Source organism: Sphaerodactylus townsendi, linkage group LG11 (assembly GCF_021028975.2).
Source record: "Sphaerodactylus townsendi isolate TG3544 linkage group LG11, MPM_Stown_v2.3, whole genome shotgun sequence".
Lineage (NCBI taxonomy): Eukaryota > Metazoa > Chordata > Lepidosauria > Squamata > Sphaerodactylidae > Sphaerodactylus > Sphaerodactylus townsendi.
In genome coordinates, this window is record NC_059435.1 from 44,083,895 (window position 1) to 44,109,496 (window position 25,602).

The 25,602-nt window shown below is 42.0% G+C and overlaps 1 protein-coding gene across 8 annotated transcripts in view; it reads right to left on the minus strand.

Annotated features, from left to right (window-relative positions):
* HDAC9 (histone deacetylase 9) overlaps nucleotides 1-25,602 on the minus strand; it is a 346,306-nt gene that overhangs the window by 258,136 nt on the left and 62,568 nt on the right. For 4 of the 8 annotated variants that reach the window (XR_007245815.1, XR_007245814.1, XR_007245816.1 and 1 more), the window contains exons 2-6: nucleotides 17,517-17,758; nucleotides 14,965-15,112; nucleotides 12,175-12,301; nucleotides 10,655-10,776; nucleotides 66-197 (exon numbers count right to left, since the gene is read on the minus strand). Coding sequence is in view for 5 of the 8 variants with exons in the window: in XM_048511823.1 (XP_048367780.1) it covers nucleotides 66-197; nucleotides 10,655-10,776; nucleotides 12,175-12,301; nucleotides 14,965-15,112; nucleotides 17,517-17,758 (771 nt within the window). In the remaining 3 variants the exon portion in view is untranslated. The remainder of the gene's footprint in view (nucleotides 1-65; nucleotides 198-10,654; nucleotides 10,777-12,174; nucleotides 12,302-14,964; nucleotides 15,113-17,516; nucleotides 17,759-25,602) is intronic. The other 4 variants (XM_048511824.1, XM_048511826.1, XM_048511827.1 and 1 more) reach the window with 3 other exon arrangements.

Genomic DNA, 25,602 nt, shown 5'->3' on the forward strand with positions numbered 1-25,602 from the left:
TCCAGATTTTTATTTGACCACTGTAAATGTTTGGATAGACATCCTCCAATCCAGCCCTCCATTACCTGTAACTTCAAACAGTCTCTTCTTGAATGTGCCAACAACTGTTCCATCCTTCCGCCTGAGTAGAGGGCTGCTTCTCCTTTCTGTTACTTTTTGTTTTAACCTGGAGCGAACTTTCAAGTTGGGCTCTGAGGCTGAAAAGACAAAAAAATGGTTCATTACCACATAAAAACTTCAGGGAGTTAGAAAATCAAAATAGGTGACTCCTTTCCACTTCCTTTAATCACAAGCAAGTTAGCAAGCATAACAGACTCTCATTTACACATATTACTTATTTATATTGAACATTTCATTTGAAAAAAACTGTTTTAAGCCCACTCCGCACAGGCCAGGGAAGCAGCTGCACACCAGGGTAAATGACCCCAGTGCAGCCCCAGGGCCATTTGCACGCTTCTGTGCGGGCAGCCCTGGAGCTGCTGCGGCTCATGGGGACACCTTTGCACAGAGGCACATCCTTTTTGTTTTTAAACATGCCTTCTCTTCCCTGCACAGGTCTGCAGGGATGAGGGGACACACACCCGTGGCCATGGCAATGCCTCAAGGGTCGGAGGGTTGGAGGTGTGTCCCCTCGTCCCTGCTGAGATGTGCAGGAGGAGAAGGCAAATTGAAAAGAAAAAAGGATGCGCCTAAAAGCAGTGCCTCCCACTCGGTGCCGTTCGCTCAGCACTGGGTGCAAAACGGTGTTTTTAGAAAAACCTGCTAATTTAGCGAGTTTCAAAAACATCGTTTCCCCACTGGTTGTGTGTGTGGGGGGGGGAGCATGGTACTGCCTTGTTTTGTAGGCAGCAGCCGTGCAAAGTTCTTCCCCCAACCAGTGCTTTTACCGGGCCCGCACCAGTGTTTTTGGCCCGTGCAGAGTGGGCCTAAGATTTTGTGGGGTTCACCCACCCAGCAGCACTGAAAGAAAGATGAACATTATCCCTCTGAGATCAACAGAACAAGGACTATAACGAATCCATTGCAGACATTTTTAGACCAAACCCCAAAGCCTCTGTCACTGAACCACACTCTATAGATCCCTCCTCTTGATATACTCTTTGTTCAATGAGGTGCTACCGTACTAGAAAACTCTATCAAAAATGTAGCAGTGCTGGTTTACAGATCTGTCAAAGCTCAAAGGTATCTGACAAAGAAAGGTTTGACTCTCAGAAGCTCATCCTCCCAAAATCTTTTTGGTCTCTAAGGTGCTACTGGACTCAAATTTAGCTGTTCTATTGCAGACCAACATGGCTACCTTCCAAAACTACTAAAAAGCTGTTCAGTATTCTCAAATCATGCCTTTCCAATCCATATTGTTTGCACTGACTCCTTAGCATAGTTCCAGCTCTCAACCTTGCATGAAAAATGGAGTTAATTTTATGTGGTTTCAATTATTTCTTCCAATTGTCATAGCTTATGATATTTTATTGTGAGCTTTTATTGTGTAAGCTGCCTACAAGGTAGAGTATAATATTTTTAAATAAATATTACCACTTGTCATTTCACCAATCACTAATATTACAGTGATCTATCAAGGGTAGAGAAATTTCTGTTTTTACAATTAATACCTCCCCTCCCCCCAAGCATTAAAACTGTACAATAATTCCAACTGGGAGAGCAGTAATTTCTGGCGCTAAGCCGGTTTATGATTGGGGTTATGTTCTATTTATAGCTCTCTTTCTCTTTCCCAATTGTAGATGATTTCCAAATCAGTGCTTGAATAATGTGATGTAATCTGCTGGGGTTAGAGAAAGCTCTTCAACATTCACCAGGGAGAAGTCCCAGTAGTCTCTGAATGTGTTTTCATGCCCAGCTGCTCTGATTGCTTCCTATTTTTAACCACCTACCCATTACTCCATGCATTTCAATCAATCGCATAAACAGAGAAGACAGCCTTTATGTAGCTGTCTGGAGTTGTGCTCCAGTGGAAAAGGTAACCTGCGCCACAAAAAGATGAAGTGCCATTATGGAAATGAAAAGTGTTTTACAATAAAAGGAAAAGTGCAAAATCAGCTTTAAAAGCACCAATATAAGTATTTCAGAAGCACCACATCCAGAAAACCCTTAGAGAGATGCAACAGAAGATGAAAATTAGACAAGAAAAGACAGTTTGTGTGACTATTGTACATATACCCTGGATGATTTGGTTCATGAGAAGAGAGGAAACCACATCTTGGAGACCTTCAGACAAGGACACACACAATTATGCAAGAAAGGCAATAGAGTTTGACAAGCCCTCTAATGTCAGGCCCAGATACAAAGGGATACAGTCTTATGTTTAGACTTCTGGCACAAACAGTTGTGAGGGTCAGGCAGGAACTACTGCAACAACCGACTTCTAGTTACTTGGTAAAGACTCTCCCTTCACACATGCCACCACAAGGCAGACTTTTGTTACCCAATGAATCAAGAAAACATCAAGATAGGATACAGGACAAGTGAACCCAGTAACCAGATGACAAGGACAGACTATATAGCTATATGGCCCTAGGAAACAGCATCAAAGTAGCCTCCTCTCAAACTCCACCATAGCCTCCTCCTCAAACTCCACCATAGCCTCTGTGGCATCTGGGTAGGCCTTCTTGGCAGAAAAAAGGCTACCACTCCATTCAATGTAGCCAAAAAGTTGGCTGGAAGGGAAAGAAGCCCACTTCCTGGCTCAGCTGTCATGCTGGGCCCAAGAAGACACAGGGACATCTGTGCAGTTTCTAGGAATAAATTTAGACTTGGTGATATGGTATATCCAAATAAGAAAAGTATCGAAAAATCTGTATTCGTCTTTTTACAGCTTTTATCAGCCCCGAATACATGCGGGGCTGATAAAAGCATATTTGAGCAGCTCAGAATGCTGAATGTCTTACACATGCTGTCTTCTCCTTCCCCCTCAGAATCCACCACGGTGAGTCTGGACATGAACGTGGAGTTTGTTACAAGCACCATTCTAACAACTGGTTCTGCCGAAGTGGCACGAACCTGCTGAATCCCACCACTGGCCACGACCCTTTAATACAGTTCCTCATGTTGTGGTGACCCCCAACCCTAACATTTATCCATTTTACAGATGGAGAACACTGATGCGGAGAGTCTTAGGCGACCCCTGTGAAAGGGTCGTTCGACCCCCAAAGTGTCACAACCCATAGGTTGAGAACTGCTGGTACACATAGACAACAAAAAACCCAAGCTTGCCTTGATTTTGATAAGCCAAGAATCTGCTCTAGCAAATTCTCTCACTTCAAAAAAGACAGACATTTTGGGTTATGGTGCGGGGGGGGGAGGTTGACAAACAAAAGACAGTACTATATTAGTGATAACAGTTCCATAAGGAACTGGTTCAGTATGCTGACAAAGCAATATTAACCAGACTTACAGCCTTCTAAGTCCACTGCAGTCAATAGTCTTAGAAGGGTGTACTTATGTTTTGGGCTGCATCACCAGTCACTCACATAGTCTGCTTAACCTAAATCTATCTTGTCTAATTGAGCTGAACCTTTCTAATTACTCCAGTCAGACATCTTTCTCAGCCCTACAGTTCAAGTTCCTTTACCCAGAGCTGCCAGTATTGGATCTAGTGACTCAAACATGCAAATGTACTGTGCTGTTGAGCTACTGATTCACTCATGTCAGGGTGTCACTATGGGTCCAAGATGACTCTGCAGGAGGCTACACAGCTCTTTTTTTTTTTAGTGCCAGGGAATGCTGTTATTACTGCAGTTGTTTTGTTGAACTAATAGGCCTCTCTGTTCTTCTACCTCAGTTCTTAAATCTGCTTGCCCTGTTCGTTAAACAAGTATGCATATAGACAACAACTTAACATTATCAAGACTTCCTTTCAGTCACTGTTCAAAGAACTAATTCTAGTTTCCTGACTAACCTCTTCAAAAGACCACCTTCACTTGCATTTGCATTATCCTGGAGCTGTAATGACATCAATCCCACCCACCCCAATTTAATGATCTTTGGGCACTCCCTGAATTTAGAAGATTAAGCCAAGTGCCTACTTTTTGGCCCCCTTTCAGAGTACAAGAGCAACCTTTGTCCTGGGAAGATCAGGTCTCTTAGTATGGCTAAAGAGCCTGACTTTTCCAATAAATTTATTGTCCACCCTGTAGTCAGAGCCCAGCATTTTCTGGACTAACCCCTGGTTCTGTAGTGCTACATGCCATCTGCTTGCAACCCTATCTCTTTGGAGCTCAGTGCGGGTGCTGAACTTTACTGCTCAAGATCCTTCTGCTCCAAGATAAGGTAATTATTGCTTCCTTCCCCCACAAAATCCTGACCTATTCCAGATCTATACCCTCAACTCTATATCCTAAAATACTGTGAATTCTCTGGGTGCTTTGACCAAGTGTGTGCTTGCATGTTTATTATTTTACTTTTTCTAACATAATTGTTAAGCTTTTACTTTTGATTCCTGCAGATTACTTGCAGAAATCACATCTGCAAACTCTGATAGAAAAGATCTCGTAATAGTTACCCAGGCTTTCACTCCACAAGGTCTGTCCTCACTCTATAAAGGGCAGACCCCAGCATTTTGGGTAACAACTTGCAAGTAATGAACTCAATCAGTTTCTCCTTATACATTAAAAACTGCTGGATTTCACAATAAATGCTGTCACAGAAAGGTAAGCAGGAAAATGTGCACTGCTTAGAGTTGTCCAAATATGTGGCAGAAGTTCTGTTTCATATAGGACTAAACCTTTATAGCCTCTACAGGTAGGAATGCTGTATTCTTACAATTAGACCCAGTGCACATGGGTGCAACATTGAGCAATTTCAGTGTAATCAGCCATTCATGTGCATCAGCTCATCACTACAGAAACTGGGCAATTTTCTACACATCACCACAAAGCCCATTCCTGTGATGAAGGGGAGCGAATGGCTTGGCCCGTATGAACATCTCACCAAATGAAGCAAGGCTGTCATGCAGAGCAATATGGTGGCCTCCACATGGTGTCTAAAAACTTGTGTTCTGTCATGCTGTTAAAATCAATGGAAAATACTACCTGTTCACAACAGAGAGGCTTTACCTCAATAAGAAAACCGATTAAAGTAAGCTTAGTTTCAGATTTGGGTCTTTTTATGTCTGGAATATAATACCAGTGCTATTTTAATTAGTTTCATATACAATGTAACCTTCCATCTGGCAGAATAATTTAGCAGAATTAATTGTCTGCCACCATAAGTCAATGAGACAATGAGGAAAACCACTGAAAATGCTATTTTCTTTTCTTTGGAAGAGAATTATGTACAATTTCGGCATGATTTGCATTGCTAACAATGAAACCCAACTGGGAAGAATCACTCTCATTTATATTACTTTCCCATGAAAAAATCAAGAGCAAACGATAACATTAATGTCCTTTATAAATAATTCTAAAATACTTTACTTGGCTTTGGCTAAGACATTTGATGTGACAGAATCTTTAATCATATCTGTAGACTCAACCAAATAGTCTGTGCGGATATAGACATATGTCTTAAAAACGTTAGAAATGTCTGTTTATTTTGAAAAGTCCATGCAGTGGCGTATTTACCTAGGGGACATGGGGTACCCTATGTCCCTGGGCGCCCCCTAGTGGGGGGGCACCAAACTCAGGTTTTGTCCCCCAACTCCAGTTTGCCTAGATACACCTCTGAGTCCATGGCACAAACCAAGCTGTCCTCTGCTGTGCAAAGTAGTGAATAACTTTCCATGGGCCAAACCTCGACTTAATTCAGAAGTGAATGAGATGATCCTGAGCACATTAAGCACTATGGAAGCTTTTGGGTTGTATGGGTCTTCTCTTTATTTGTACCTCTTTCCCATTCCTGAACCATCAGATTGATTCACAGGGTCTCGGAAAAGGCAACTCTGTACATCACATAGACAGCACAAGAAAACTGATCCAGTGAATACAGGACTCTGAAAACTAAGCAAGCAGCACATCTTGTGAAATCCTTGGAGAGGATGGTCTCACATTCTGAGAATCAGTGATTGGACAACAATGCAAGTAATACAAAGAGCAAGCAACCATAATACGTGTGGCACATGCAGATTAACCAACCAAGGGAGGAACATGCTTTTTAAACTAGAAGATTAATACTTATGAGTATATCTTGGTATGAAGGACCAGATTTTTTTTTAAAAAAATAGAGGGGGCACATTATTTAGTATGCAGAAAATATTTGCATACTAAGATCCAAGAAAGGATCAGTTCAGTCACTACTAGTGCATGGCAGTGCCCTTGTAATGCTAAGTTTATAGCATGCACTACCAACTGTAGTGGGCCCCATGCATCTTATTTTGTCTTTCCTCCCCGGCAGCTTCTGGGAGCAGGACTGGCTGTGGCTAGCAGGAATATTAGGTCTGACAGAGCTCAATGGGTCTGTCAAATGAAATGCAGAATTACAAGACATATACAAACCTTACCTTGTACACCAAAGCTCATGGGTGTTGGAAAGTGCTGTCAAGCCACATCTGACTTATGGAGACTCTATAGGGTTTTCAAGGCAAGAGACCTTTGGAGGTGGTTGTCATTGCTGGACTGAGGAAATTCTAAGGGGACTGTGACAGGTCAAAGGTCACCCAGTAGGTTTCATGTGGAGGAGTGGGGAATTGAACCCTGTTATCCAGATTAGAGTCCTCCACTCTCAATCACTACCACACTGGTTCTCACCAAACTTGCTGGGCATAGCTCCAGGTGTAGATACTGGACCTTTCTCCTAAGGATCTGCACTACTTTTTTAAAAAAACACACAGCAGAAAGTTTACTGCAAGATTAACAACTTAAGCAGTCACCCTATTTGAACACAGGGTATGTGTGAATAAAGAATCTAAGGAAATATAAAAATCTCTGTGTCAGTCCAAGTTCTGCAACATTTCTCCAGAGCCTTGAACAAGAAATATGTTTAAAACTGCCTTTGACATTCACAGTTCTTCCACAACCCCAGGAGTCTAGCCTTTAAAAAATCAATGTGAAGTTGGTTTTTGGTCCTAAACTATATGGCTTCTGCCAGTGGCATTCTGCCACAAAACAGTGCCAAGGGCTTGCCCTGGGTGCTGCACCCAGCCCCTGCTACTGAACTCACCCTGACCCCCCCCCCCGTGCAGCTGTTCCTGCAAAGAAACCCCAACCCCCAAAGAAACCCCAACTACTGCACTAGTACTAAACTCCCCTGCCATCCCTCTATGTCGTCACCCTCACAATTCCCTCAACAAACTTTTCCTCCTTTGAGCAGCACTGGTCTGCAACACACTGGGGATGGAAGCTTCCCTAATTTTAAACCTGCCCACCAAAAAGCACACACACACCCCAGGACCCAGGCAAATGGCATCGTCTGCCCTCTCTTGTCCTCCCTAGTTCCACCAGTGGCTTCTGCTTTTGGATACCACGAACCTCAAAGGAAATTAATGCTAGTTAAGTAATTCTTACAAAAACTGATTCTGAAGTTTTATGATTCGAGAGCAACAGAACTTAGATTATCCTGCTTGCTTTATATTGTACGGCTTCAGGGCCAGTTCTGGTACAATCTTTGTAGATTTCATGTTTAGGAAAAACAGGTTAATATGAGCAGCGTCATGTAATCTTTCTTGGGAAAATGAATGCTAATACCCAGTTTTACTAACCTCCAAGCCATGTTCACGTGGATACTATCGATGTCTAACAGCTTCCCTGCCCTTTGCAAACTCTATCCAGTCCAGCCACAAGCACTTCAGATTAAGCTCCAGATAACATCTCAAATCCACTGGAAAGTTTCAGCAGATTGAATGATTTCCTCAGTCACTCCTTTTGATACAACCCAAAATGCTCCCCCAATGCTTCTTCTGAGGAACAGGGACAAGGATCCCCCCAGGAAATGCATGAGAGGGAACTAGAGGACTGCCTTGGGAAGGGGGATTGGTATGTGGAAATTTTCCAATGGACTAAGGCCAAATGCCAGATAAGCTCCAATGCAACATATCAGATATTTCCCTCACCAGAAGAGGAGAAATGCAGTAGCAAGCTCTTTAGCAATTCAAATCCATCAATTCCTGCCCAATTACAATGGGTATAATCATATATGTGAAATCATCTGGAAAGAACCCATATGCAGTTCTCCTAATAAGATCACTTTTCATCCCAAACGTTTTTCAGTGAATTGTTGAAGGCTTTCACGGCCGGAATCACTGGGGTGCTGTCTCTGAAGATGGATCTCTGAAGATGCCAGCCACAGATGCAGGCGAAACGTCAGGAGAGAATGCTGCTAGAATATGGCCATACAGCCCAGAAACCACACAGCACCCCAGTTTTTCAGTGAATTTATACCCTTGTATCTGACAACTAAAAAGCACTCCCTACTTTATGTTTACTTTTACAGCAGAGAACTAGGGATTTGGGGGATCTCATTTTATTTCAAACAGTACAAATGATACATAAATTAACTAAGTATTATAAAACACGATAGTCTTTGGGGAAGAAGCATCCAAATGAGATTAAAATATCACATTGTTTGGTTGAATCTCATAATGAAAATGGCCTTGGAATCACAAAACCTGCTAGCCTGGATGAACGGGCTCTAACCATTTGCAATTTAAAAAAAGGAGGGGAGGTCCGGTCCTTGGGACAAAGGTCAAATATTTGCCGGAAAAGAACCTGTCCCTATATAGGAAGGTTTCATGGAAAAGCTTTGTCTACAATGGCCCCATGAGGCTGTTGCAGGCTCCAGAATGTCCCTTTTGCCTAAGGGATGGTGTGGGGGCCACCCTGATCAGTCTAGGGTCATTTGACTTGTGTTATCCTGGTTCCTGTTGCTTTCCCCCCCTAAAACCGGCAAACAATAATTGGGAGCTTTGTCACTCTGTTGCTGAGGGCTGACATTAGGTCCCCTTCAATTAGGAAGCAAAAGGCAGTGCCTTAAACAGGATGCAATATGTGAATCCATGCAATACGTGAACCCATTCTTAGAGCTGTCATCAAAAAGTTCTTTTTGTCTAGCACGTGGCCTACTGTACCAATGCTCTGTTTATACTTTCCCTTCGATAGCCTGTCACCTAAACAACAACAGAACTGACCAAAATGAGGTCAGTTCATTATTCATCGATGTATGTCATATGTTGTGTTTTTAAAAGCACCCCAGAGTTGTGGGTTTTCTCTGTAGCTGGCGTATGGCGTGCCCAAATATTTGGAATAATGTATAGAAAACATCTGGCTTCAATTATATTGCAGTCCTCTTATACAGACAATGAGAATTGAATTAAGGAATATTTTGAAACCCCCACAGAGATGTAAAAGTATTAACAGCTGCACCAGAACGTTACTGTTCAAATGTTTGAAAATGTTTGGCTGTACCAATCAACAATTTTACACCTCATAAATATCAATAATGCTGGGTTTTTTTAAAAAAAATGCATATTTAAAAGAGGAGGGAGGGAACCGTGAATTTCCTAAATATGCTATAATCCAGAGGACATATTTTATAAATATATAAATATATATATTTAAATGCATACCATATTGTGGCAGAGAAAATTAAATGAAACACACCACTGCAAAGGTTTGGCATCCTACATTAAAAAACCTCTAAAATAGTTATGAGAAAGAGACTGAGCAAGTGTTTCATAGCACTGTCTTGCGCTTGCCTATGCATCAAAAGCAGGCTGACAAGTTCAGCGGCTCAGAATTTGCTTTTTGTTAAAAAAAACCCCTACAACCTCCCCCCCCCCTTTCAAATGTTAGCAGGCCTTGTATGCGTTTTCCATTTTGCAGTATCTATTTATGCTTGCAATTCTTAACTTGCATTTTCTTTCATTACTCTGACCTCTGTGTGAAGGTCACAGAAGACCCTGCACACTTTCCAAGCACTCATATGACCAAAACCAGTTACACACTGTTGTGCATGCCTATGTCTTCAACTGATGGCTAGTATGGTCAGTGCCAATCATCAATACTGGAAGAAGGCGAACATCTGAATGTATATCCTTGTTTAACTTTCCCATCCATATGAAAAGATGCCGGATCCTCCATTCAGCCTATTAAGCACTTGGCTGGAAAGGCAAATCTAATCATGATATCTCCCTCTTAGCCGTTGCTTGAATGGTTTGAAGAAATACACATGGCAACCCAAGTATGCAGACCTAACCCTGTAAACTCCAAGCACAGGGCACAAACGCCTCCCAGAACAGCAAAAAAAAGCACATGTAAGAGCAGAAAACTGCTACAAGCTCATAAAAGGAAGAGCTGTAGGGTAAGATCTAGTACAAATTAGTTTTGCATGCCTAAGGAGGTCCAGGAAAAACCTCCAAGGACTTTTCAAAGTAGCTTGAGGTATGACACAAAGTTCTGTTACTCAACAAAGGAAATTCAGGAATTCTCCTCAGGATGCTCAAATCTATAGGAATTCCTTAAGTCTTTGGATCTCAGTCACTACTTTCTAAACAACATTAGGAACATTTTCAAATCACAAAGCATATATAAACTACTCTTTCAATATTTGCCAATGTTGTTAATTGGCAAATATTGAAAGAGAAGTTCACATATGCTTTGTTATTTGAAAATGTTCCTAATGTTGTTCCTCTAGGATACAACAGTGAAATCAAAGCCACATTACAGATAATGAAATGGCTAGGAGTTTAATGTAAGCTGTCTCAACTCACCCGTTTTGCGAAGTGGGAAATCATCCCTGGCATCTTGTGCTCCTGGTAATGTGTATTTGTAGGAAGGAGATGTTGCACTAAGTGGTGGAGAACTTTGATCCAATGAGGTATGGTGGGCAGCCCTACAGGAGGTACAAATAGACAGTATGACTTACCAATCATGATGAACAAATCTCTTGGCTGCATTTGCAATGAATCTTTTTTCTAAGTGAGCAAAAGAAGAAAAAGCATTTGGATTTATACATCTTTTTCTCCTGTAAGGAAACTCAAAGAGCTTTACAAAGTCTTTTAGCTTCCTATCCTCTGTAAGTTAGGTGGGGTTGAGAGAGTTCTGAAGAACTGTGACTAGACCAAGGTCACCCAGCAGGTTTCGTGTGTAGGAGCGGGAAAATACCAGTTCACCAGGTAAGAGTCCACCGCTCTGGTGAAGGAATGGGGAATCAAATCTGGTTCTTCAGATTAGAGTTCACTGTTCTTAACCACTACACCATGCTGGCTATCAATGGTTCATCCAATTGCTCTGATTCTACAAAAAGTTACAATATATTTTTGGATCATCTTCCCTTACAGCTCAAAAAGGGCATGCTGGATAAATGCTGTGATAGTATGGACAATATTTGTCATCAGATTGGCAATGTCATGTCTGCTGATCTATACCAGAATAATAAAGACTGGTTCCAATTTGCAACCTGAATACAAAAAGGCTTAATTACATGCACTAAAAGAACCTTCAAGAGAAGAGATGTAAATCTTTTTTACATTATAGAAATTGGCAAGAAATGAAGAAACCCCAAATCTATCAGTTCGGAATATAAAGTATTTGTGTATGGAAAATCTCATTTTTGACACCCATATATAATTTATTATTATTACTATTACTGCTAATACTATCATTACAACAACTACTAATAATAATAACAAAATTGGGCTACGGAGTAGTTGTGGTGGTGGAAAGAACCATCAAGTTGCAGTCAATTTATGGTAACACCATGAAGTTTTCAAAGCAAGTGATGTTCAGAGGTGGTTTGCCATTGCCTGCCTCTGCTTAGCAACTCTGAAAGTCTTTGGTGGTTTCCCATCTACATACTGACCAGGGTCAACCCTCCTTAGTGTCCAAGTTCTGAGTAGACCAGGGTAGCCTCCCTCAGCCATAAAGTCCAGTGGGCTAGTCTAATCTATTTTATAGGGTTGTGCAGATAAAATTGGATTGGGGCACCTGTGCTCCTTGAAGAAAGGGTGAGATTAAAAAAATATACCAAATGCACAAATAAACATAAATTTATGTTTGCAAATTTCACGTGGAGGTTGCTGAAACGAAGATTTGGGAAGATTTTGAGGGGATGAAGCAGATGCTTTGCCTTCCAATGGGCGCAGGTTCAATACTCAAGATTTCAAAGTAAAAGGTTTGGTGGCAGGAAGTGCAAAAAACCTCTTAGTAGTAGGGGGAAATAGGGTGTGTGAAAGAACCCATCGTCTGAATGTAGCACATTATGGTCAAAATACAAGAAAAATGAACGTACGTGTACCAAAGTTTAGGATGTCGGCTAACGGAATGGTTCTTCCCATTGGCTGGAGAGTCTTTTGTTGCTGATTTATTCAATAGGAACTCCTGAAGTTTCTGCTTCACTTCTGTACTGGCCACTGCCCCTAGAACATACAGAAGCATTTAAAATAGTTAAAAAAGACGGAGTGCTGAGAATTCATTTTTAAAAACACACCAACAGTTATTGTAAAGAAAAAATGTGAAAATGACAGTCAAGTATTACGTCCAATCAAATAATGCCTCTCGTGTGACTTGACTCTTTTGATCCTGGTCCAAAAATCTAATGAAAGAGCCATTACAATGAATTTGGTTTAAATTAGGGCTTTTGTCTTCTCTCCTATTTCTGGACCCAATTCATAAAAATGTTGTGCAGGTGAAGAGACTGATGAAAGTATATATTTTATTGTGCATTGCTTTGGTTTACTGATGAAAGGCTGATTTCCATGAAGTGAAGCAATACTTATACCACTCTATAAATGTCTTCTCCTGACTTGTCTTCACTCCCTGAAGTGGTTCAAGGTAGCTTCCTACAAATCTGTACTTTTATAACTGCTGCAATGATCTGAAGCTAAAAGTCAAAGGCCATGAAGTAGAGCCTGCACTTTAAGTTGCTCCTTATAAAGGTGGTCTCTCCTGACAAACTATTCATGGGCCTCAATTCGTTGTGAGGTTTAGGAAACCTTTCCCACACCACTGAGGACTCCCAAAAAATCTGAAGCTCATGCTGGATATAAACTGCTTGCTGAGCAGAAGCAACGTTCACAAAGAGCATTTCAGTGGCGTATTTTCCCTGTACGCGCCAATCAGTTTTGCATCTACAAACTCCATTTAGGTGGCTACAAATTCTGTCACAAGGAGTTTGATTAAAATGGAACAGGCAACTCTGGATAGCACATTCAGTCCGCAAGAAGATTTTCTTGCTTAGCATCACTGAAATCGTTGCAGCAGAAAGGCTGTGCTATAGCCAATTCCAATTTTTTTTCAAGGGGCATTTGCAAGCAAAGTTCTTGTGGCTATAAAATCAAGCAGAGCTTGTAAAACATGCATCAGATGTGGAGTAGAGGTTTAATTTGTTGTTGATGTTATGGGTCTCATTTTGAGAGTGCATGGTCACATGGTATGGATTTGATTTGTTTATATGGTGAACTGCTTAGGGTCCTGTCTGAGTGGAAGAGCAGTATACAAATTTTAAGCACATAAAGAACTGTACAATCATTTCTGGGAAACTTTCAGGGGATGGTTCTGATGCCAGAAGAGACTTTTAGCAAATATAGGAGCTACCTCTTTCAACTCACAGTGATAAATCTCCCTGATTAATTAGTGACAGGCATGCAATTACAATCACACTCTTGATATTTCATTTATTCATTTATATGGTCCAAGACCAGAGAACAAAAGTATCATAATACATACTACAGGAATAATACAAAAAGAATACAAAACTTTACAACAGCATTTTCATTCCTAAAAATATAAATAGTTTGATAAAATTATAAATGACTAATTCAAATTTTCCTATGCAACCAAATTTGGCTCCACTACAGGTTCCTATCTGTTAGCATAATCGTAAGGAGAGTCTTTCTATCTCTTCCTAGGAAGTGAGAAACTATAGGAGTAATGAGCCCTTCTCTAATATGACTATAAATCTTACAGCCAAATAAAACATGCTTCAATGACTCAATGATCCCTTCTCCACACAAATAAACATTCTGCTAGACGTATTCCTTTGTATTTACCATAGAGGATAGCAGAGGGTGATATATTATATCTTAATGCAGTAAAAGTTCACCTATAATCAGCATTATCTAAGTACTTAACATGAGGCATCAGAACAACCTTATTTAGAGTACTTGGGTCGTAAAGAAAACTCTTAACTTGGTTCAGATCATTTTGCCTTCCTACATCCAAAATTCTCTGTTTCACCATCTCCCTTGCCTGGGCAAATACTCTTGAAATGGAAGGGAAGAGACAGCCGTAGCCACATGCAGATGAGAGTCTGAACAGGCTAGATTATATCTTGTGTACAATGGGTGGTTTTCAAAAGCACAGTGCTAACCAGTTTCTTCAAAGAGCCATGAAGAATTTGTGGCAGTGTGAACAGCAAAGTAGTACACAGTCCAGAGAATCTTTCTTCGAAACTTAGAACTTGGTGGCATGCTACCATTTAGTTTATATAATTCCCCATATAAGTTCAACATACATTTTAGCATGCCATAAAGTCTTCTATTTCATTGAAAATTAACACACATGTCATTAGCCCATAAGATTTTTCAGTGATAACAAATGCATTAGATGGTTCCAACTGGTTACTTCCCCTCAATAGCATTTTGAAGCAGAGGAACTATTTGAGCTTCACTCCTATTTGTGAGGGGAATTATATGTATCTGCCTCCCCCTAGTGAGTATCACCTTCCCGTCTTGTCCTTTCTTTTTGAATTTATTTACCACAAAGACACAGAAAGAGGGGCTTCATTCAAATCACATTCATACACCAAGCTAAGAGTTACAGAAAGAGTAGATGCATAATCACAAACACATGAAAAGAAACAACATAGAGAGATGTACAAATCTGAGCAAAGCAGTTCATGGAAAGGGTGAAACTGGTGCACAGTGAATCCAAGCAGATCTCAATGGGAAGGCCGCATTTTGAGACATACAATGGCTGATAAATGGTGACCACTAATAGTTAACATTGTGGTGTATGCAGCATTGGGGCAACAGAAATTGGGTGGCCTTTCCAAATCAGGCCTTGGCTAAGTAAATCTTACTTTCTCGGCTTCTTTCTTTGCTTCTGATTGGAGGAAGCTGCTGATTGCGATGCCTCTCCAGCTCCTGCTCTTGCCTCTGTTGCTCCAGCTCCTGCTCTTTTTCAAGGAGTTCTTGTTGTTGCTTAATGGCCAAGAGTTCCTGTTGTAACTTGCAAAAAAGACAAAGTCATGAGAAATCTCAGCCAAGCCAAGCCAACTCCATCCTACTTGTTGAGGACAGCTCCAATTCAATTAAAGTCAAACATCACAGTCCCATCAAATAAAATGGGTTCCCTTAGATATGGCTCATGTGCCATTCAGAAGAACATACAGACTGATCCTATGCATGTTAATTCAGAAACAAGCCCCACTTATTTCTGTGGGACTCAGACCTGATTAAAAGCCCAATCCAGGCTGGGGAGGAGTGAAACCACCAGTGGAATTGGTGCATGGCCGCACTAGCAGATTCGTCCTCCCAGGGGCACTTACCCCAGCTGAGGGGGCAATTCTGCTGGTGTGCAGTTTCTGCTACCCCCCCACCCCCGGCAATGGGATGTAGTACCGGATGGGTCCCAGCCCCTATGCTGCCACCGCCAGTGTAGTGGGGACAGGTCGAGGGCATAGTTGGGGAGGAGCCAACTGTTGGCTCCCTCTTAGTCATTCGTGTCATTGTGCCGGTGGCTGGGAATTCAGACTTATGCCTCCCAAAAGGGTGTTGTAAGTCTACTGAGTCCAGAGGCTTCTTGGAGGTGGGAAGGCTTTTTATTTTTTGAGCCTCCTCATACCACCAGGAGGCCTCTTTGGGGGTAGCATCTGGGCATGGCTGGGGCTCCGCAGCCAGGTGCCCAGCTCTTGGATGGGGCGATAAATGCCTAATTTTAACAAACAAGGCCCAAAACTGATCTTTGCTTTCATGTTTGTCTTCTAGTTCAGTGTTCCACTGGTTTTTAACAGAAAATGCCATAAAAGGTGACATAGCACAGAAAATGCAGCTTCCTTTAGTGGGTCTTCTATAAAACTGTCAGACTTTCTTACAGGCACATTTGTGTGCACTTTCTGCACATTTGTGTTTGTGGTCAACAACTCTGATTGCTGTCCTTAAGAAACAAGAAATTATGTGCATCCAACTACTTACATTTTTGTATGTGCCAGACAGAAAGGACAAGCATAAGAGACAGTCACATAGAAATGTTGGGGAGAGGGGGTTGTGCTGCTTTAGGGAAAGGCTATGTTTAATATTCATTCATATTAGGTAGGTAGCATATTCAGGAATGGAGCTGCCTCCCAGCACCAGGAATCCTGTTCCATCCCTCTCCTTTTTACAGACACCCACCCTGGGACCCTGGAGCACCCCATAACTGGCAGTCCTGAGAATTACAAGCAGAAGCAGGGGCTTCTAGGGAGCCAGAAGTGGGGAGAAACTTCAGGGAAATGGAAGAGGACTTGGGCAGTAAGAGCAAGCCCCAGCAGTTCCAGAGAATAGAATGGAGGTAGCACAGCCCTGGCCAAGTTGTAATCAGCAGCCCACAGCAGCCTTAGAGAATTGGGCATGGCTGGCACAGCCCCAACCAGGCTGCAATCAAGGAGGAAGGCCAGGAAAGCTGAAAAGCCAGTTTCAGGCCAGCAGAGCGCAACAGACAGCTCATCAGCCATGAGAAGTGTGGAGCTGGGAGCTCCCATGAGGGAGGTGATCCTCCTAAGAGGGATAAAAGGGAGTCAGGAAAGAGGGAAACTGGTTAGTGTTATGTAGGGCTGAAGCTTACAGGAGTGCTATTAACTACCTGATGAAAGTAAATTGCTTAAGAACAAAAGCCAGAGTCATGTCTTGCTTGTTCCAAAAGGGTAGCCAGCCTCCTACAAGGGTGGACCCTGAGTGGACAGAAGTGCTCACACAGCATAAAAAAGTAACTTTTGCCATTTCCGTTTTTATGGGTGTTCAAAAGTAACAGGCAACCCAAGGATATTTTGTCAAGTTTTACATTACATATGGATAACATGGAAGGCAATTGGGAGCCAAAACATTATTGCGTATCTTTGGCAACTTTATGAAATAAAGAGTGTTCTGAACTTCCAAAAGTCAAAACTTGTATTTTAGGATCTAAACACTTCACAGATCTGGATGAAAATCTCAATACAGACTGCAAAGTATATGCCTACAACAGTTGGAATAAAAGTGGACTTGATGAGCTGAAAGCTTAGCAGAAACAAAACACACAGAGACACACTTAAAATATCAATACATCATTAACTGAGCTCCCTAAAAGGCAAGAATGTTTTCAGAAGGTTGTGATTCTGCACATCTTGTTCTGCAGGAAAAAAGTTCGCTGCATGGTCAAAAATTTCAGAGAGCCTGCTGTATGCTCCTGGAGACATTCTTCACAAAAGAGAGCCAAAGCTAACCATCCACAATAAAACTAACATGAGCTTTCATTGCATTTTTGTCTAAAAGTCATAACTCAAGCTCAGTCACTCAACAAAGACATCCCAAAAGCCCACCTCATGTCTCACCATTGGTCTTTCAACATCAATCTCATGACTGTGGAATTTGGGGAAAAGAAGAAACACCTTTCTACCTTTATATGCTCCTGGATCTGTGCTTGGTGCTGTCGGGTCAGGTTCTCGTGCTGTTTCTGAAATTCCGCGATCAGGAGCTGTTTCTGAATTTGCTGCTGCTGCTGGATGAGTAGCAGCTCCTGCTGCAGCTGCTTTTCCCGCAGAATGGGGTCCACCATGGGAACCATCATCTTGAGATCTGTTCGCAAGTCTAATGGTGTGATCGGTTCTAACCCCACTGGTATTTCTGACTTCACGTCCACTGGTAGGCGAGAACAAAAACAAAATGGGGAAAAGAGCCTGTCATGTCAGAGATTTAGAAGAATACAAACAGGGTGGAGAAAGGGTGTAGGGAAATATTTTCTTCCTCATCCCTTGCTTCTGGAACGGGGAGTTAGCTGTTGAAACTGACAGACTGTGGAACCAAGAGTGACAGATGGCTACCAACGCCAATTTTATACACATTTTGTTGGGCGTGTAAGAGAGCAAAACAGTTCTGGGATATGATTGCCACAGCTATTTCTAAAGCCATAAAGAAAGAGATACTGCTATCCCCTGAGGTTTTTTGTATTAAATTATGTAGATCTCCATTCTAAAGATGTTTGTGAATGTGTGCTTAATGTCATAACATCTGCAAGGCTAATTCGTCTATGTGAACTAACTTGTCTACTATATGGCCAAATGTCTGAAAAATTCACAAAATGGAACATTTTCCTACCTAGAATGGGACATTAATTTTAACAGTGCACATATGATGTTTTATAATAGTTCTGTAGTTCATGTCTTAGAATTTTGTTATCAGTTTCATGTTTATATTTTAATTCTTTTAAAGAGTGGCAGAAGGAAGCACTTCCTCATGCAACATTTAATTTGCTTGTGGAATCTGATATCATAAGATGAGCAGAAGCTTTGATGGTTTTAGAACAAGAGGAGAGGAATTCATGGAGGGAAGCTGGCCCATCAATGACTATTTGGAGAACTAACAAGGGGGGTGTTGCCTTCAAGGTCTCTTGCGGGTATCCTGGAAGCACCTGATGAGCAACTGTTTGGAGCGGGATACTAGTCTAGATGGTCTGCATCGAACAAGGCTCTATTGACACTTGAAAGTTTTAAAAGCAATGAAGATACGGTAAGTCTGAATTTATACTATGTACTTTAAAAACCACAATCTAATCAGATTTTCATTGTCATAGTGAATAATGCAAAATATGTAAAAAATCACAACTGTTTTAGTCAGAAGCTACTTTTAAAGGTTGTATGGTTCCCCCTACTCTTGAGTAAAATACATACAGCAATGACATACCTCATTGCTGCAGGACAGTATTGTACCTGGTGGCTGTGAATGGGCTGCTTTTGTCTGTACCTGAAACTGGAGGCATACTTCATTGCCGCTTGCTTCTTAATCTATAAAAATAAGAACTCTCTGTCCCTAGAAAAGTCTACTATATGTCTTCTGTAGAGGATGTGTGCATGAATTAGGGGTGCCTACCTCAATGTGAGACTTAGGAATTACAGCTCATTTCCAGACTATAGAGAACAATTCCCCTGGATAAAATGGCTGCCTCAGAGGGTGGACTCTATGGCATTATACTCTGCTGAGTTTCCTGCCCTCTCCAGGCTCCATTCCTAAATCTCCAGGAGTTTCCCCACCTGGATCTGGTAACCCTACTCCCCATTCCCAGCAGGTGGTCATAGCGGACCTGGCAACTTCACAAGAACCCAGATGGGCGGAGCTGTGCCTTGTAATTTCTGTCACTGTTTACTTGTCACCAGCTCTCAACAGTTCTCTCTCTCTCTCTCTCTCTCTCTCTCTCTCTCTCTCTCTGGTTCATTCCGCACATGCAGAATAATGCACTTTCAAACTGCTTTCAGTGCTTTCAGTGCTCTTTGAAGCTGTGCAGAATGGCAAAATCCACTTGCAAACAGTTGTGAAAGTGGTTTGAAAACACATTATTTTGCGTGTGCGGAAGGGGCCTCTGTCTCTCTCTCTCTCTTTTAAGGGTACTTCAGGAATTCTATAGAGGGGGAAGTGTTGTCCCCAAGCTAATGCTTCACAGCTTTTCAAAGGAAGTTTGGAGGAATCAGAGCAACAGATAAGAGTTCATTTGGTTGCTGAAGCTGCTGTGGTCAAACAGGTACATTTAGCTGATGTTTCTGGCACTTTCCTCCATTTTTTTCTTGTGTTTTTTGCCTGGAAGCCTCTCCTGTCATGTGCTCATGCTCCTTCCACATGGTGATGCACCCACACTGCTGGCAATCGGCAACTTTGGCTTGGTCCTGCCCACTTCTGGTCTGGCCTCCCTCACCTCACACCCACGCCCTGTGTTTCTACAGGAGCCAGATATGCTTCCCACCCGAAAGCAAGCCAAGCAGCAGCCACCCCAAGCTTCCTGGAAGGCTGGGCAATCCTTTCACATCGGAACTGACTGAATGCTCTGATCACGCCCACTGCAGATACACAACCAAATTAGCCATCCAGACTGCCACCTCAGCAGGGACTGATTGGAAGGGCACAACTCAGAGCAGCCGCTTAAACAGAGATGCAACAAGCAGCCGTCTCTGTACAGTGATTCTTCGGGTTCACAGGAACTTTTAATTATCCAATTAATTAATTTTCTGCAGCTGCTAGATGTTCTCTCGCAGCCCACTGCAAGCATGTTTTGGTACAGGAATTGCTGTGGTGACACTTCCCAACATGGGGGGAGGGGGAGGGGGGGAAGAGAGAGATGTGAGGGTGGGAACATTTCCAAAGCAAAAACACACTTTGATGAAGAATTAAATTCAGGTTCTCAGATGTTAGGGAAGTATTTCTAAGGCTTGGAAAGGGGTTTATTGCCAAAGGCAGGATTTCAGCCTGGTTTCCATGAGTAGGAACAAAGTCTGGAACACAAATAAGATCAAAAAGGAGGAAAATATCTCTCTCTCTCTCTCTCTCTCTCTCTCTCTCTCTCTCTCTCTCTCACACACACACACACACACACACACACACACACACACACACACACTCCCACTCTGCACTCTTTCTACTTTGACATCCCTGCCAAACCATTACAGTCCTATATTTAGACACAGGATTGAACTACAGTAAGCTAGAAAGGCTTGGGGAGAACAAGATCTGTGTTGGTTTTTCCTTTTACTTTTAAGAGACACAACCGCGAAAGTTTCTGACTGGTTTCACAGTATTGGTTCTCAATGGGAGTACTGCTTTCAGGTGCAGTCCAGAACCAGACCATCATGAAATACTCTTGAGTTAGAATCACCCAAACAAAAACTGAACTAGTTGGATAGTCCCACATTTGTCATTTAGAAAGACTGTCTCCTTGCCTCAGGTCATAGCAGCTACACAGAACACCATTTATACTCAATAGCAACAATATCACAAGAGATACGAGGTGTCTTCCAATTGACACTGCCTGTTGGACTAGAATGACTTTAAAACCCAGCAACTTCCCAATGGTGACCAGTAGAAAATCTGCCATGGAAAATTTCAGAATTCATTTCAACCACTATGGATTTAGCCACAAAATTAGAATTTTCTATATTGTTTGCACAGAAAGAAAATCTGCCGTAGTTGGGAGCAGAATAGGGCCCATGGTGCAAAATGAATCAATTGACATTTCATCCAGTAGAGGGCAGTAGTACACAAGTATATCAGCCAGCTGTTTCAAAAACAAAAACTATTCATTATCCTCAGTGTCCAGATGTCAAAGGTATGCAAATCTGGACAATAAGATTTTCTTCAATTTTTTTAAAAGAAAAGAACATTCACTTGTTTTATTTACATTTTGTCAAGTAGTTCACAACAAGAAAGAGGGAACTAAACCTATATTAGGAACATTTAGGCAGGAACATGATTGTAAGCTTTTCAAACAAGAACCTGCAAGAGGAAAGGATAGTAGTTTTTTTTTTAAAAAAACCTTGCATCCGTACTACTATGCTTATGCTCTGGAAAAAGAAAGAAAAGATAAGTGGTAGAAAATAATGAGAGCCTTGTACTTTTTCTATCAATAAACAGATATAGGTTTTCTCTCTTTTTTTAACATTTTGGAACAGCTATTGTGAATCCCAGACCACAATTTGCATGCCTAGTTTTCGACCCAAATGGCATTATCTCGCGCCAACTCATGACTTTTGTTCTAATCACAAAATTGCAAAAAATCACCCATGAGTTACAAAAACTACCCTTGATTATAAATAATCGTCCCAGCCCAAGACAAGAAAGCAGACGAGAGCCCAGCCCTTTCATCCAATTTATTCTGCAGCAACCCACATTCCATTTGTCTAGACTAAATATAGCAGCGTTTATACAAGAAATCAATAGTGCTTGGAGAGAGCAGAGCAAAGACATGAATATTTCATCAAACTCACAGAGAAATGGCAATCAGCAAACTGACAGCTCAGTGGAGGCTGACTCCTCCGGCCCTGCAGATAAGCCTTTGTTATTTGGACGATGGCTCATCCCCCTTCAAGTCACAGCCTTATCACAGGCGGGATTCTATTTTTAGCATTAATTGCATTGTAGGTGACAAAGGCTTATCATGTTTAAAGTGGAGAGATGGATTTTCTTACATCCGTTGTGCCACATAATAAGCCTCAACTGAATGAAACAAGAACTGGAGTGGTGCAAAATCCAGCTACATCTGGGGCTTGCAAACTGAACCCCACAACTGAAGTGAAAACCTCTCCCCCCTTCTATGGACTCCTCTCCTCACTCACAGTTCCATTTGACATATTCCAGATACTGAAACAAGAACAAATTACAAGACAAAGCACATGGTTGTTTTTTTTAAGGATGGGGGAAATTGCATCAAGTGATCCTACATATTTCTGGAGTTCTCTAATATATCTGTTTTATAAGCCACATCTTCACAGGTAAAATTCTTCACTGAGATCCAGAAGAATTCCATGGAACTGAAAGCCATTAAGAGGCCAGAAGAATTAACAGGGTCACATTCTCCCTGTTCATCACCCAATATATGTCATCCATCCAAGCCACCACAGTGACCAAGGCCATTTCAGTCCCATAACCAGGCCTGAAATCAGAATGGAATAGATCCAAACTATACACTCATTGAATCACCTTGCTTAAGAAGGGTATATTTGGGTTTTGATGGTAATTATTCAACTTTTTTAGGTCCACAGTAGATTTCTCTAGGAGTAGACCTAAAGCTGCCTACTTCAGGGCAGGAGTGATCACATTCTCTCTCAGGGAGGCATTTACTGTCTGCCAGCCCCCCACCTGGCAGATTTAAGCAGATAGGAGGGGCAATGGTCATACAAACAGGAGGTAGGTCTCCAACTTCCACGAATCCTGTCCATATCCTCACACCCCCAGCCACTGCCAATTGATGGAATACTCTTCATCAGTGACAAAACTGACTAAACTAGCAACCACAACCAATGGTGTGATTACTGCAACAAATTAAAACATGTTGAATGGTTTAGAATGGGAAAAGCATTGGCTGTTTTATATATAAAAATACCATACTACCAGCTGAAATCTGGAAAGGTCCCTGTGCATGAAGGCATGCATGCAGGACTGGTTTTAACTTCTAACAGAATCACTTTTCACTTCCTTTCTCATTGTTCCAGCATGCCCTCAACCTGGGGGGGGGGGGGGGGGGGGGCTGGAACTGCTGCCTGGAAAGAGAAATGAAAAAGTCCCTGCAATATGAAGCACTATTTTCACTGCTTTGGATTTCACCCATCATCATTATCATTAGTAGAAGTAATAAAAATTTTCTTTGCAATATAGGCCAAAAATTAGACTGATCAGAACTTTGTGGTTTATAGTCTCCCTCTGCTTCTCTCCCCTGGCTCCAAGAATCTGAAAGGAAGATACAGACAACCACATGCTTCTAAAGTATAGTTAAGAAACACTGAAATGCCACCTCTCAAGTGGAAGAGTTGGCAGCCTTTATTATACTGATCAGATTGATCAGTCCCTGTCCTGCACTCAAGTTTTGAGTCCATCTTCTGCAGAAAACCTGAGAGTCTAAGTAGAACAAATTAAAGATGCTATGTCACTTCAACAACAATATGCCAACTGTATTAAATACTTGAAATATAACTTGGCCTCAGGGATAATTTTTTATGCGTCAAAAGACACACTTTTTCTACATCTTCCTGCCAACTGATGGAGCAGTCATCTTTTCTGAAAGAGAGCCGGCTTTCCCTACAAGGAATCTGTGCATCTTTAATACTGCTAACTTATGCTATGGGCAAGATAAAAATAGGCCAAAGATAAATGTGGATTTAACCTTCAAATATACTTGAGTGTTTTAAAAGTTGCCATTATACTGCCAGCTACTTGGCATTAAAAACAAACATGTATACTAAAATCTCTGCTGATGCTGGTGTATGTTACGGGCACCACAGGTGAACCATGCCAGCAAAACTTCCTGAGTTGCCTTGTGATGCCAACACAACACCATATATTAGGGTTGCCAACCTCCGCTATTATAATTGATCTACAGACAACGAAGATCAGTTTTTCTGGAAAAAATGGCTGCTTTGGTGGGTGGACTCTATTGTATTACATCCTGAGGAGATCCCTCCCCCATAGGGTTGGTCAATACTAAAAAAATTCGGTAAAATTCGGATTTGGGTATTTTGGGGCATAAAATGATTTGTATGCCTGAATCCGAATCATAGCCGATTCGGATATGCCCGAAAATTCGGGTAAATCCGAAAAATTCGGGTCCGTTTTATTATTTTTTTGAATTTTTAGTGTTTTTACATGTTTTGGCCTGCAGGGGACACAATTTTAAAGCTAGCAGCACCAAAATTTCAAGATATCATCTAGAGACTGTCCTGAAGATTCTCCCCACGTTTGGTGCAGTTTGGTTCAGAGGGGGCAAAGTTATTGACCCTCAAAAGGGGTGCCCCATCCCCCATTGTTTCCAATGGAATCTAACAGGAGATGGGGGCTACACTTTTGAAGGTCCATAACTTTGGACCCCCTGAACCAAACTTCACCAAACTTGGGGAGTATCATAGGGACAGTACTTGTATGATACCCTGAAATTTTGGTGACAGTAGCTCTAAAACTGCACCCCTCACAGTCACCCAAAGAAATTTCCCCAGATTCTGTGCTCTGTAGTGGCTGGCTGGCTCCATTGCAGCCAATGGGAAATTTCTGTGGGAGGGCTGTGGAGTGCACATTTCTCATGGTAAACCCACAAAACTTTCAGGGTGTCTTCAGGAGAGTCTCTTCATGACACCATCCAGGTTTGGTGACCGTTGCTTCAAGGGGTTCAATGTTATGGGTAGGGTCCATCTCCCACTGCCCCCATAAGCAAAGTTCCTCAAACCTGGATGGTGTCATTCAGAGACTCTCCTGAAGATACCCTGAATGTTTTGTGACTGTACCTTGATAAATGTGCACCCCACAGCCCTCCACCAGAAATTCCCCATTGACAGCAATGCAGAAGTCACTGCAGAGCACAGAATCTTGGGCATATTTTTGGGGGTGCCTGCAGGGGCGCATTTTTAGACATATCAGCACCAAAATATCAGGGTATCATCAGGAGACTGTCCTGTTGACACCCCCCAAGCTTGGTGCAGTTTGGTTTAGGGGGGGCAAAGTTATGGACCCTCAAAATGGTAGCCACCATCTCCTTAGCTCCCATTGAAAACAATGGGGGATAGGGACCCTCTTTGAGGGTCCATAACTTTGGCCCCCCCTGAACCAAACTGCACCAAACCTGGGGGTATCATCAGGACAGTCTCCTGATGATACCCTGAAATTCGGTGCCACTAGCTTTAAAAATTCTGGTTTTCATGTTTCACCGCTCCTGCACATGAAGCCTGCTGGAGTGAGTGAGCGGTGAAACACGCAAACCAGCATTTTTAAAGCTAGTGACACCAAACTTTCAGGGTATCATCAGGAGACTGTCCTGATGACACCCCCCAAGCTTGGTGCAGTTTGGTTTAGGGGGGCCAAAGTTATGGACCCTCAAATGTGTAGCCCCCATCCCTATCAGCTCCCATTGGAAACAATGGGGATAGTTGCAGCAATTTTGAGGGATCATACCTGAACCAAATTGCACCAAACTTGGTGGGCAACATCAGGACAGTCACCTGATGATACCCTGATAATTTGGT